The 14,618-nt window shown below is 40.4% G+C and overlaps 1 protein-coding gene and 1 non-coding gene across 2 annotated transcripts in view; one reads left to right on the forward strand and one right to left on the reverse strand.

Moving 5' to 3' along the window:
- Nucleotides 1–14,618, reverse strand: part of LOC106566301 (arginine-glutamic acid dipeptide repeats protein-like) — a 291,196-nt gene that overhangs the window by 220,770 nt on the left and 55,808 nt on the right. Inside the window, 1 exon segment of the mRNA XM_045692861.1 lies at nt 4,799–5,312. Within this exon segment, the coding sequence (XP_045548817.1) occupies nt 4,799–5,168 (370 nt within the window). The 5' untranslated portion in view covers nt 5,169–5,312.
- Nucleotides 6,854–6,928, forward strand: trnaa-ugc (transfer RNA alanine (anticodon UGC)). The gene has a single exon. It is a non-coding gene; the product is annotated as a tRNA-Ala (tRNA).

Consider the following 14,618-nt stretch of genomic DNA (forward strand, 5'->3'; position numbering starts at 1 on the left):
CAGTTCATAGTGAATGATGGCAGGTCCTACTGTTTGTAAACACAGTCCAGTTCATAGTGAATGATGGCAGGTCCTACTGCCTGTAAACACACAGTCCAGTTCATAGTGAATGATGACAGTAAAGCAGGTCTTATTGCTGTAAACACACAGTCCAGTTCATAGTGAATGATGGCAGGTCCTACTGTCTATAAACACACAGTCCAGTTCATAGTGAATGATGACAGGACCTACTGTCTATAAACACACAGTCCAGTTCATAGTGAATGATGGCAGGACCTACTGCCTGTAAACACACAGTCCAGTTGGGCACTAATTAATTGGTCAACCTCTAATATAAAACACATTTGAATAAGATTTCATGTTGCTAAAATGCTGTCAGTTCCACTTTTAAGGTTAGAGAAAATAGGATTTTGAATGGGAATCAATTGTTTGGTCCCCACAATGATAGTAAAACAAACATGTGTGTGTGTGTGTGTGTGTGTGTGTGTAGGACATCAGACCTGACACGGTTCACTAGAATACTAATTGGAGGAGATGGTTTCAAAGCAGGAAACATAAATATCTTAACAGAACTGCTGCTGGTTTATGTTCACCGTCTTGGAATATACACATATTCTCTCTGGCAGAAAGAAAGAAAACCTGGGACCTTGTTTTTGTCTTGTGAATGTTTCATTGAAGTGACTGACTGTCTGCACGGTTGAACAGGAGACAAAGCAGCATTGAGCTGAGCTTTGCTCTCTCTCTGTCGCTCCCTCTCTCTCTCTCTCTCTGTCGCTCCCTCTCTCTCTCTCTGTGTGTCGCTCCCCCCTCTCTGCTCCCTCAGTCTCTCCCTCAGAGAAACTGCTGCAGCCTCTCCCTCAGCCTCTCCCCCAGCCTCTCCCTCAGCCTCTCCCTCAGCCTCTCCCCCAGCCTCTCCCCCAGCCTCTCCCTCAGTCTCTCCCTCAGCCTCTCCCCCAGCCTCTCCCTCAGTCTCTCCCTCAGCCTCTCCCCCAGCCTCTCCCTCAGTCTCTCCCTCAGCCTCTCCCCCAGCCTCTCCCTCAGCCTCTCCCCCAGCCTCTCCCCCAGCCTCTCCCCCAGCCTCTCCCCCAGCCTCTCCCCCAGCCTCTCCCCATCTTTCTCTATTCAACATTAAATGCAGAGAAAGAAAAGGTTCAATGGAGTCCCTGTCGTGTGTGTGTGTGTGTATGTTTTAAGGTTCAATGTCGTGTGCGTGAATGTTTTAAGGTTGAATGGAGTCCCTGTGAGGAACAAGGCTTCTCTCTGGCGGACACACCAATGGCTTTTTCAAGGTCTTACTGATACTAACAGAAAGATAATGGCGTGAACAAGATTATTACCCAGGGGTGGCTGTTCGACAGCCACGTTACATCTCTTAAAAGGGGAATAATAACACATTGGCTGTAATAATGTATGTGTTCATATTAAATAACTAAGCATGGCAGCGACCACAGTGAAGCGTTAGCTTCTTGACCTTAACCTTCCTGCTAGATAAATGAAAGACATGCCATTGATGACGGGTGCAGACTAGCTGAGCCAGCCAGATCCTGCTGTAACAGAGAGGAAACTGCTGCAGAGCAGGATCTCGCTCTCCCTCCCTCCCACAGTACAGACAGAGAGCAGAGTCTGGACATTTCCCCCCCTCCCTCCGTCCCTCCCTCCCTCCCTCCTCAGTACAGATAGAGAGCAGAGTCTGGACATTTCCTCCCTCCCTCCCTCAGTACAGATAGAGAGCAGAGTCTGGACATTTCCTCCCTCCCTCTCTCCCCCTCTCCCTCCCTCCCTCAGTACAGATAGAGAGCAGAGTCTGGACATTTCCTCCCTCCCTCCCTAAGTACAGATAGAGAGCAGAGTCTGGACATTTCCTCCCTCCCTCTGTCCAGATAGAGAGCAGAGTCTGGACATTTCCCCCCTCCGTCCCTCTCTCCCTCCCTCCCTCCCTCCCTCAGTACAGATAGAGAGCAGTCTGGACATTTCCTCCCTCCCTCCCTCCCTCTCTCTCCCTCCCTCCCTCCCCTCCGTACAGATAGAGAGCAGAGTCTGGACATTTCCTCCCTCCCTCCCTCTCTCCCTCTCTCCCTCCCTATGTCCCTCCCTCCCTCAGTACAGATAGAGAGCAGAGTCTGGACATTTCCTCCCTCTCTCCCTCTCTCCCTCCCTCCCTCCCTATGTCCCTCCCTCCCCTCAGTACAGATAGAGAGCAGAGTCTGGACATTTCCTCCCTCCCTCCCTCTCTCACTCCCTCCCTCCCTCCCTCCGTACAGATAGAGAGCAGAGTCTGGACATTTCCCCCCTCCGTCCCTCTCTCCCTCCCTCCCTCCCTCCCTCCCTCCCTCCCTCCCTCCCTCAGTACAGATAGAGAGCAGTCTGGACATTTCCTCCCTCCCTCCCTCCCTCCCTCTCTCTCCCTCCCTCCCTCCCTCCCTCCGTACAGATAGAGAGCAGAGTCTGGACATTTCCTCCCTCCCTCCCTCCCTCTCTCTCCCTCCCTCCCTCCCCTCCGTACAGATAGAGAGCAGAGTCTGGACATTTCCTCCCTCCCTCCCTCTCTCCCTCCCTATGTCCCTCCCTCCCTCAGTACAGATAGAGAGCAGAGTCTGGACATTTCCTCCCTCCCTCCCTCCCTATGTCCCTCCCTCCGTACAGATAGAGAGCAGAGTCTGGACATTTCCTCCCTCCCTCCCTCTCTCACTCCCTCCCTCCCTCCCTTCCGTACAGATAGAGAGCAGAGTCTGGACATTTCCTCCCTCCCTCCCTCTCTCACTCCCTCCCTCCCTCCCTCCCTCAGTACAGATAGAAAGCAGAGTCTGGACATTTCCCCCCTCCGTTTGGTGTCCAATCAAGTTAGAAACAGCAGGTGAAGAAGAGGTCGTGTTTACTGCCGGGGAAAAGGTTATGACTGTGTGTCAAATAGCACCCTGTTCCCTATATAGTGGACAACTTTTGACCAGGGCACTGGTCAGGTAATGCATTACATAAGGAATAGGATGGTATTTGAGACTTTTCCTACTTAGTCTCCCTCTAAGGATATTATACCACAGAACCACTCAATATCGTTATTGGAAAAAATACTATCCCATACAACAGAACAGGCAAATTTTATTTGACATTTAACCTTTATTTAACTAGGCAAGTCAGTTAAGAGCAAATTCTTATTTACAATGACAGCCTACCCCCGACCAAACCAGGACGACACTGGGCCAATTGTGCGCCACCTTACAGGACACCCAATCACAGCCGGTTGTAATACATCCTGGAATCGAACCAGGGTGTCTGTAGTGCCGCGTCTAGCACTGAGATGTAGTGCCTTAGACAGCGGCGGCACTCTGGATCAATATGAAATGCTTAATATCCTAATCTAGATGACTGGGAACCTCCCAATATGACATTATCACCATACATGAGAGCTGATACAATATATATTGCGATTTTATGTTCCAAACCTATTGCTCACTACACGTCTGCTGCAGAGAGATGAGAGAGAGTCATGGGAAAATGAGTTTTGATCAGACATGGAGACTAGAGAGAGTCATGGGAAAATGAGTTTTGATCAGACATGGAGAGACTAGAGAGTAATGGGAAAATGAGTTTTGATCAGACATGGAAATAAAAGTGGTGGAAACACGTTGTCTCACTATTTAAAATGAAGATGGAGAACAAAGCAACAGGATGGAAACTACTGGAGTTTTGGAGCAGCTACAACTTCCAGTCAAATATCCATATATAACATCTTCCAGGTACAGCCAACTAGAGAAAGCTAACGCTACCTAGCAACAACAACAACATAAAAACAATACTTCCAGTCAAATATCCATATATAATATATATAATAATACATATATAATACATATGGCTATATCATTATCACATTTCTATGCTTTGATTAAGTCATTGATTGAATCATAATTTATTTTTATTTAATGACTAAAACATTAAAGGCAACTGAGCCAGACTTATCAAACTGATAGATCGAAATTAGCCTACATGCTATTGTCCTGTTGCATAGCCTACAGAGGTATTCCGATTCCAGTGAAAATATGGTTATATTTGAAGACCAAAACCAGTAGACCTACAAGCTAATCAGTGTGGCAAACTGGTAAACTGTTCATTCCACTGTGGAAACATCACAAAGCAAACTGGGTCAAAACACATAGGTATACTACAAAATAAGATCAATGACTTAGCCAGCTACAGCTAACTTGACTAAATATTAGGAAATAACTTTTTTTTTGTTACTTTTTTTTTTAAGATAATCTTGAAATAGTCTGATTGACCAAACACCCAAAAACACATCTTAGCTTAGCTAACCAACCAGATAATCAATAGTAATTTCTGTTTGTTAATAAAAGTTAGCTAACTAACTCATTGATCCTAAGCCCAACTCTGGGTATAATAATAATTCTTTTAGTATTAGAAAGTATCAGAAAACAAAGATATTAAAGAGTAGAATTCTCTAGTTTGCTATTTTAAAAGGGGCGCGGGGGGGACGGGGACGGACGGGGACCTACCATTCAAAGAGTAAATAATGTCATATTTCTGTTTCTGGAATTATGATTTGAGGAATGTGTCTCAAACTTGTCTGCTACCAATTAGACAAATGGAAAATAAAAGCAATGTATGGCAAAAAAATACATATTTCCAATTCGCATTGAACCATAAAGTTGTATTGTTCAATGTAGTGTCGTACTTGTCTACAGGCCTAAGCTGTATCTCTTGGACTGAGGATTCTTTCAGGAGAAAAGCAAACACTACATGATGAATCTGTTGCCAAACAAATGAAGAGATAATGAATTGGACTTACCGCCAGGTCTGTAAACAACGTCGTCTTCAGTAATGAAGGAAGTGATCTCTCCGTTTTCCATCCGTTCATACCTCGACTTCTTCTTGATCATCTTCTTCTTTCCCTTCTTCCCTGACTCCTCCCCCATCCCCATGTTGACCCCGCCTACTCCTCCAGCCCCTCCGCCGTTCTCGTTATCCTCGTCCTCGCTCTCGGCGTAGTTCTTAGCTCCGCCCTCCAGCGTGCAGCTGCGGCGCGGTCGAGAGCTCTCGCTCTCCCTGGACGCTTTGTCCCTCTTGTCCCGGTCTCTGTCCCTCTCTCTGTCCCTCTCCCTGTCTCGGTCTCTGTCCCTGTCCTTCTCCCTGTCTGGCTTGTCTTTGTCCGCGGTCATGATTCGCCACGTGCCTTCCTCAGTCCTCTCACGGCTGGGCCTCCGTGAAAGGTAGACTGTCAGCCTGGGCTTCAGTCTTCTGAATTGACCAATCAAATCCAGGGAAAATTCAGCCACACCAACAACCCCAGTGTTCCAGAAAAGCTGTGAAGAAAGAAGAGGGAAGACAGACAGGAAAAAGGACCATTAATAATGGACAGGGTAATAATTCAACATGACAAGATCACCTTTCTGTCATGAGCTGGCCTCTGGTCAAAAGTAGTGCACTATATAGGGAGTAGGGCGCCATTTGGAACACACAGGCTTTCTTTGTGCAGCATACTGCTGGGCTCTTCCCTGACAGACAAGTACCAGAGGAGGGGTGGGGGGGCTGCTACAGAGCCCACAGTCTAGAGGCCTCTGCTGGGCTGCTGAGCAGAGCAGACCTGGGTTTAGACACTTTTTGAAATCTATTGGATCCATCGTGCCAGACAAGCTCAATCAAGCACAGCTTAAGTAGTCTATTCGAAACGACTTCAAATAGTATTTGAAACAAGGTCTAGTGCTGAGACTGGCTCAGTTTGTCTCTAGCCATGCCTGCAGTCTATTTGGTTAGGTATGTGTCTAGTCTCTGTCTGGGCTGACTACTGCTGCTGTCTCCTAGTCATGTCGCGTTGCTAATCTGCTGCTGTCTCCTAGTCACGTCGCGTTGCTAATCTGCTGCTGTCTCCTAGTCATGTTGATAATCTGCTGCTGTCTCCTAGTCACGTCGCGTTGCTAATCTGCTGCTGTCTCCTAGTCATGTTGATAATCTGCTGCTGTCTCCTAGTCACGTCGCGTTGCTAATCTGCTGCTGTCTCCTAGTCATGTTGATAATCTGCTGCTGTCTCCTAGTCATGTTGCTAATCTGCTGCTGTCTCCTAGTCATGTTGATAATCTGCTGCTGTCTCGTACTGGTCCCGTGTGGCTCAGTTGGTAGAGCATGGGGTTTGCAACGCCAGGGTTGTGGGTTCGATTCCCACGGGGGACCAGTACGTAAAAAATGTATGAAATGTATGCATTCCCTACTGTAAATCGCTCTGGATAAGAGCGTCTGCTAAATGACTAAAATGTCAAATGTAAACGTCTCCTAGTCACGTCGCGTTGCTAATCTGCTGCTGTCTCCTAGTCGCGTTGCTAATCTGCTGCTGTCTCCTAGTCGCGTTGCTAATCTGCTGCTGTCTCCTAGTCACGTCGCGTTGCTAATCTGCTGCTGTCTCCTAGTCACGTCGCGTTGCTAATCTGCTGCTGTCTCCTAGTCATGTCGCGTTGCTAATCTGCTGCGGTCTCTTAGTCATGTCGCGTTGCTAATCTGCTGCTGTCTCCTAGTCGCGTTGCTAATCTGCTGCTGTCTCCTTGTCATGTCGCGTTGCTAATCTGCTGCTGTCTCCTAGTCACGTCGCGTTGCTAATCTGCTGCTGTCTCCTAGTCACGTCGCGTTGCTAATCTGCTGCTGTCTTCTAGTCATGTCGCGTTGCTAATCTGCTGCGGTCTCTTAGTCATGTCGCGTTGCTAATCTGCTGCTGTCTCCTAGTCGCGTTGCTAATCTGCTGCTGTCTCCTAGTCATGTCGCGTTGCTAATCTGCTGCTGTCTCCTAGTCATGTCGCGTTGCTAATCTGCTGTCTCCTAGTCATGTCGCGTTGCTAATCTGCTGCTGTCTCGTACTGGTCCCGTGTGGCTCAGTTGGTAGAGCATGGTGTTTGCAACGCCAGGGTTGTGGGTTCGATTCCCACGGGGACCAGTATGTAAAACATTTATGAAATGTATGCATTCACTACTGTAAATCGCTCTGGATAAGAGCGTCTGCTAAATTACTAAAATGTAAAATGTAAACGTCCCCTAGTCACGTCGCGTTGCTAATCTGCTGCTGTCTCCTAGTCATGTCGCGTTGCTAATCTGCTGCTGTCTCCTAGTCATGTCGCATTGCTAATCTGCTGCTGTCTCCTAGTCATGTCGCGTTGCTAATCTGCTGCTGTCTCCTAGTCACGTCGCGTTGCTAATCTGCTGCTGTCTCCTAGTCATGTCTAATCCCATGTAAGGGATTCTCCGGTACTTTTATATAATTTTTTGTCACTAGTTCTAAAATTTGCCTTCACAAGCCTAAAGTAGTCCCCTACAATTACGTATTATGTCACATATGTGCACCGCGACATTGCTCACTCGGCTGTGTGCGCATCTTGCTAGCGGTTACTCAAATGGCAAGGGGCTGCAGCGCATTGGCAGAAACTGTAAATTGCTATGGTGCTGGCCCACGTGTGGGAAAATGCTTCCAGAAAGTCACTTTCAAACTAGGGATTTCTGGGCTAGTTGAGGTAAAACAGTAATTCTGCTCATAGATGATGTACTACATAATGACTCATCCAAAGCGGGAGTAAACAAATTAAATAAATACAAAAATGCTAGTTGCTAAAGGTTCCGGAGCATGTCTTTGAATCTAGAATGCTTAATTGCTACATCCATTTTTGGACTACATGAATGATACATTCTCATTGGTTCTTTGAAGAATATAATTTGTAAATGCCTTGTGAGCTTAGTTCAACTGTCGTACCCCATCAGAACCCAATATAAGCTTGTTTAACTCTAGTGTTTGTAAACAATGTAAATGTTGACATAGTATGTCCTCAAAACAATTGCTAAAACTCTAATGTTGATATCATGAATGGTCAGTCATCCATAGCTCTGCCTACCACTAGGCTACCGTTGGGCCAGTAACCGAAAGGTTGCTGGATCGAATCCCCGAGCTGACAAGGTCAAAATCTGTCGTTCTGCCCCTGAACAAGGCAGTTAACCCACTGTTCCCCGGTAGGCCGTCATTGTAAATAAGAATTTGTTCTTAACGGATTTGCCCTAGTTAAATAAAGGTTAAACACTATGAATTAGAGAGCGGTTACATTTCTCCAGGCCCATCCCTCAGCTGTTTACCAAAACAGGGGTGGGGTTCTGCTTTGTTATGGTTTCAATTAAAGGGATTGTCCTGTACTTATGTATACTTTTTAGCCAGTAGTTCTGAAAGTAGTGCTCACGAGCCAAAAGCGGTCCCGGAAAATTGCAGACTATATCACATGTTCTGTTCTATTCTGTCATTATATGTTAAATTAGAAGACTAAATAAACTCTTGTTCACCAGAATAATGTCATGAATTATAGAATGAATGCTTCAATCTAGTTGACATTGGTAAGGTTCTCTGTCATCTCTGCTTCTTTCGTGAAGCAAAGACGTTTAGGGACCGGGGAGAAAATGCAAAAAATCTGTGCAAAATTTCCAAATGACATCAGTTTGACCGGTTATGAGGAAATAGAAAGCTGTGAAAATGACCCAATGTGTTTGATAAGATCCATATTTTGTGGTTGAAATACTAATCAGCTTTAATGATGCTGATAAAGATGACAACTCCACAAACGGTCCCTAACTGCGCATTCAAAAATGCAGATAGAGCTTATATGCCTACAGTCAGTGTCCAGATTTCAGTTTCCATTTAACCCATCTGTACACTTGGCTACAATTCCCTTGACGTCCCATAAGGCTCTTTGAAGTTCCCGTCTTGTGACTGTCGAATTTGTATAGCGCCTCACTCACCACACATAACATAGGCACTGTTATCATCCTGTTTTATCATTTCACCACATCTTTCCCAAACATAACTTTTCTGGCCCTCCCTTCTCCTCCCGAGATTTACACCACTCCAGCTGACGCTTGGCATTGCATGGTAATGTTAGGCTTGTGAGCGGCTGCTTGGCCATGGAAACCCATTTCATGAAGCTCCCGACAAACAGTTATTGTGCTGACGTTGCTTCCAGAGGCAGTTTGGAACACGGTAGTGAGTGTTGCAACCGAGGACAGATGAATTTCCGCGCTTCAACACTCGGCGGTCCCGTTCTCTGAGCTTGTGTGGCCTACCACTTTGTGGCTGAGCCGTTGTTGCTCCAAGACGTTTCCACTTCACATTAACAGCACTTAACAGTTAACCGAGGCAGCTCTAACAGGGCAAACAATTGCCGAACGGACTTGTTAGAAAGGTGGCATCCTATAACGGTTGGTTCCACGTTGAAAGTCACTGAGCTCTTCACTAAGGCCATTCTACTGCCAATGTTTGTCTATGGATATTGTAAGCAACGGGTGTTGCTGAAATAGCCAAATCCACTAATTTGAAGGGGTGTCCACATAGCCAAGTCAAATTAGTGGACTTGGCTATTTCAGCCACACCTGTACATTAAACCATGTCACTGTATTCACCCGTACATTAAACACACATATATATATACACACATATATATATGACATGGTTTAATGTACAGGTGTGGCTAAAATAGCCAAGTCCACTAGTATATATATATATATATATATATATAACAATAAAAGTATGAACTACACTGACACATCCAGCCCAAAGCGGGAGGTTTAAAAAAAATACTTAGTAGTCGGCCATGTTGTGGAACATGTCTTTAAAGGATTCTAGCTTTAATGTGAAACGACAGCTGTAGAGGAGAGAACACGGGCTGACCAATCCACTGCTGTGAACAAGTATAGAAAAATACTTATGTCCCAAATGGCACCCCCTCCCCTCCATTCCCTATATAGTGCACTACTTTTTGACCCAGGCCCATAGATTACTGCACTTTAAAGGGATTAGTGTGGTAATTGGGACTCAAGCTATGATTTAACCTGCCTAGTACTGTTATGGTAGTGAGAAAACCTGTGATTCAGGCTAACATGGCTGACTGCTACAGCTAAGATTCTCGTCAACATCATCATTCAGCCTTCCTACTACAGGTGTTCCACAGGTATGAGGGGACACATAGACCTGCTCTACTCGCTATATAGAATAGAGGACCATTTCAGACCCAGCCATACAGCACAGAACCCTAATAACAGTATGCCTGCAATGCACTAACACACACACACAGACTACATAGAGGTAGTTCTCTTACTGGCCCCTGTTTGCTTTTTACCACTAGAGATCACCTAGAAATAGTTCTTATTACAGTCCCCTTGAGATCACCTAGAAATAGTTCTTATTACAGTCCCCCTGAGATCACCTAGAAATAGTTCTTATTACAGTCCCCCTGAGATCACCTAGAAATAGTTCTTATTACAGTCCCCCTGAGATCACCTAGAAATAGTTCTTATTACAGTCCCCCTGAGATCACCTAGAAATAGTTCTTATTACAGTCCCCCTGAGATCACCTAGAAATAGTTCTTATTACAGTCCCCCTGAGATCACCTAGAAATAGTTCTTATTACAGTCCCCCTGAGATCACCTAGAAATAGTTCTTATTACAGTCCCCCTGAGATCACCTAGAAATAGTTCATGCATAGCGTTTACAGGAAAGATGAACGAGAGAAACCAGAGGATGAGAGGAGTGGCTTTTGACAGAATACAGTGACATGGTTGACAAGAGCACGACTCTTCCTCCTCAACACGACCGCAGCTTGTTATCTGGAGTGTGTGTGTGTGTGTGTGACTGTGTGTGAGTGTACGCAGTGTGTGTGTTTGTTGTACACCAACGGACAGGGCAGCTGCTCTTGTTTTCAGCTTCAACACAAACAACAGGGTTGATTACAGCCCAGCAGTCGCCACGGCTACTATTAATCACCTAATGATGAGTTACCACGACGACCGCAGGGCCGTAGAGACACAAACACCTTATATATACACACACACACACACACACACACACACACACAGACACACACTGTACACGGGGCCAAACTCCATCTCTCACCCTGTATCACAGGTCTGTCCTGGAGGTGCGAGGGGACCGGAACTATGCGGTGATACAGCGGCTCTAGACCTAATCCCAGCCCTGCTCTGGGAGACCCACCACAGGTGCTATAGACACCGAACCACAGAAACACCATGTAGGCTAGGTTACACTATTCAGATCAGTTGAATAATACCCTTTATCTGAAATAAGGATTTAAACATTTGCAAATGTTTGGTTTCTGTCTTTAGTAAATGGCCTGTTTTGTGAGCAAAAAAAATAATAATAAGATTTTTTTCCCCCCCAGTAATTGTCTCAAAAATGAGACAAATTCTCATAAATTACCAAACTGAATTAGAGTGGGGAAAAATAGTGGCTGAAACAGGAACTGTAATAATGTTATAATGTAGCATGTTCTATAATAATGAACTGTTATAATGTAGCATGTTCTATAATAATGAACTGTTATAATGTAGCATGTTCTATAATAATGAACTGTTATAATGTAGCATGTTCTATAATAATGAACTGTTATAATGTTATAATGTAGCATGTTCTATAATAATGAACTGTTATAATGTAGCATGTTCTATAATAATGAACTGTTATGTTATAATGTAGCATGTTCTATAATAATGAACTGTTATAATGTAGCATGTTCTATAATAATGAACTGTTATAATGTAGCATGTTCTATAATAATGAACTGTTATAATGTTATAATGTAGCATGTTCTATAATAATGAACTGTTATAATGTTATAATGTATCATGTTCTATAATAATGAACTATTAATGTTATAATGTAGCATGTTCTATAATAATGAACTGTTATAATGTAGCATGTTCTATAATAATGAACTGTTATAATGTAGCATGTTCTATAATAATGAACTGTTATAATGTATCATGTTCTATAATAATGAACTATTATAATGTTATAATGTAGCATGTTCTATAATAATGAACTGTTATAATGTTATAATGTAGCATGTTCTATAATAATGAACTGTTATAATGTTATAATGTATCATGTTCTATAATAATGAACTATTATAATGTTATAATGTAGCATGTTCTATAATAATGAACTGTTATAATGTAGCATGTTCTATAATAATGAACTGTTATAATGTAGCATGTTCTATAATAATGAACTGTTATAATGTAGCATGTTCTATAATAATGAACTGTTATAATGTTATAATGTAGCATGTTCTATTATAATGAACTGTTATAATGTAGCATGTTCTATGATAATGAACTGTTATAATGTAGCATGTTCTATAATAATGAACTGTTATAATGTTATAATGTAGCATATTCTATAATAATGAACTGTTATAATGTAGCATGTTCTATAATAATGAACTGTTATAATGTTATAATGTAGCATGTTCTATAATAATGAACTGTTATAATGTAGCATGTTCTATAATAATGAACTGTTATAATGTAGCATGTTCTATAATAATGAACTGTTATAATGTTATAATGTAGCATGTTCTATAATAATGAACTGTTATAATGTTATAATGTAGCATGTTCTATAATAATGAACTATTATAATGTTATAATGTAGCATGTTCTATAATAATGAACTGTTATAATGTTATAATGTAGCATGTTCTATAATAATGAACTGTTATAATGTTATAATGTAGCATGTTCTATAATAATGAACTGTTATAATGTTATAATGTAGCATGTTCTATAATAATGAACTGTTATAATGTTATAATGTAGCATGTTCTATAATAATGAACTGTTATAATGTTATAATGTAGCATGTTCTATAATAATGAACTGTTATAATGTAGCATGTTCTATAATAATGAACTGTTATAATGTTATAATGTAGCATATTCTATAATAATGAACTGTTATAATGTAGCATGTTCTATAATAATGAACTGTTATAATGTTATAATGTATCATGTTCTATAATAATGAACTATTATGTTATAATGTAGCATGTTCTATAATAATGAACTGTTATAATGTTATAATGTAGCATGTTCTATAATAATGAACTGTTATAATGTAGCATGTTCTATGATAATGAACTGTTATGTTATAATGTAGCATGTTCTATAATAATGAACTGTTATAATGTAGCATGTTCTATAATAATGAACTGTTATAATGTAGCATGTTCTATAATAATGAACTGTTATAATGTTATAATGTAGCATGTTCTATAATAATGAACTGTTATAATGTAGCATGTTCTATAATAATGAACTGTTATAATGTAGCATGTTCTATAATAATGAACTGTTATAATGTAGCATGTTCTATAATAATGAACTGTTATAATGTAGCATGTTCTATAATAATGAACTGTTATAATGTTATAATGTAGCATGTTCTATAATAATGAACTGTTATAATGTTATAATGTAGCATGTTCTATAATAATGAACTGTTATAATGTTATAATGTAGCATGTTCTATAATAATGAACTGTTATAATGTTATAATGTAGCATGTTCTATAATAATGAACTGTTATAATGTTATAATGTAGCATGTTCTATAATAATGAACTGTTATAATGTTATAATGTAGCATGTTCTATAATAATGAACTGTTATGTTATAATGTAGCATGTTCTATAATAATGAACTGTTATAATGTAGCATGGTCTATAATAATGAACTGTTATAATGTAGCATGTTCTATAATAATGAACTGTTATAATATATCATATTCTATAATAATGAACTGTTATAATGTAGCATGTTCTATAATAATGAACTGTTATAATGTTATAATGTATCATGTTCTATAATAATGAACTGTTATAATGTTATAATGTAGCATGTTCTATAATAATGAACTGTTATGTTATAATGTAGCATGTTCTATAATAATGAACTGTTATAATGTAGCATGTTCTATAATAATGAACTGTTATAATGTAGCATGTTCTATAATAATGAACTGTTATAATGTAGCATGTTCTATAATAATGAACTGTTATAATGTTATAATGTAGCATGTTCTATAATAATGAACTGTTATAATGTAGCATGTTCTATAATAATGAACTGTTATAATGTATCATGTTCTATAATAATGAACTGTTATAATGTTATAATGTAGCATGTTCTATAATAATGAACTGTTATAATGTTATAATGTAGCATGTTCTATAATAATGAACTGTTATAATGTTATAATGTAGCATGTTCTATAATAATGAACTGTTATAATGTTATAATGTAGCATATTCTATAATAATGAACTGTTATAATGTATCATGTTCTATAATAATGAACTGTTATAATGTTATAATGTATCATGTTCTATAATAATGAACTGTTATAATGTAGCATGTTCTATAATAATGAACTGTTATAATGTTATAATGTAGCATGTTCTATAATAATGAACTGTTATAATGTTATAATGTAGCATGTTCTATAATAATGAACTGTTATAATGTAGCATGTTCTATAATAATGAACTGTTATAATGTTATAATGTAGCATGTTCTATAATAATGAACTGTTATAATGTTATAATGTAGCATGTTCTATAATAATGAACTGTTATAATGTTATAATGTAGCATATTCTATAATAATGAACTGTTATAATGTAGCATGTTCTATAATAATGAACTGTTATAATGTTATAATGTAGCATGTTCTATAATAATGAACTGTTATAATGTATCATGTTCTATAATAATGAACTGTTATAATGTAGCATGTTCTATAATAA

Source organism: Salmo salar, chromosome ssa13, assembly GCF_905237065.1.
Source record: "Salmo salar chromosome ssa13, Ssal_v3.1, whole genome shotgun sequence".
Taxonomy (NCBI): Eukaryota; Metazoa; Chordata; class Actinopteri; order Salmoniformes; family Salmonidae; genus Salmo; species Salmo salar.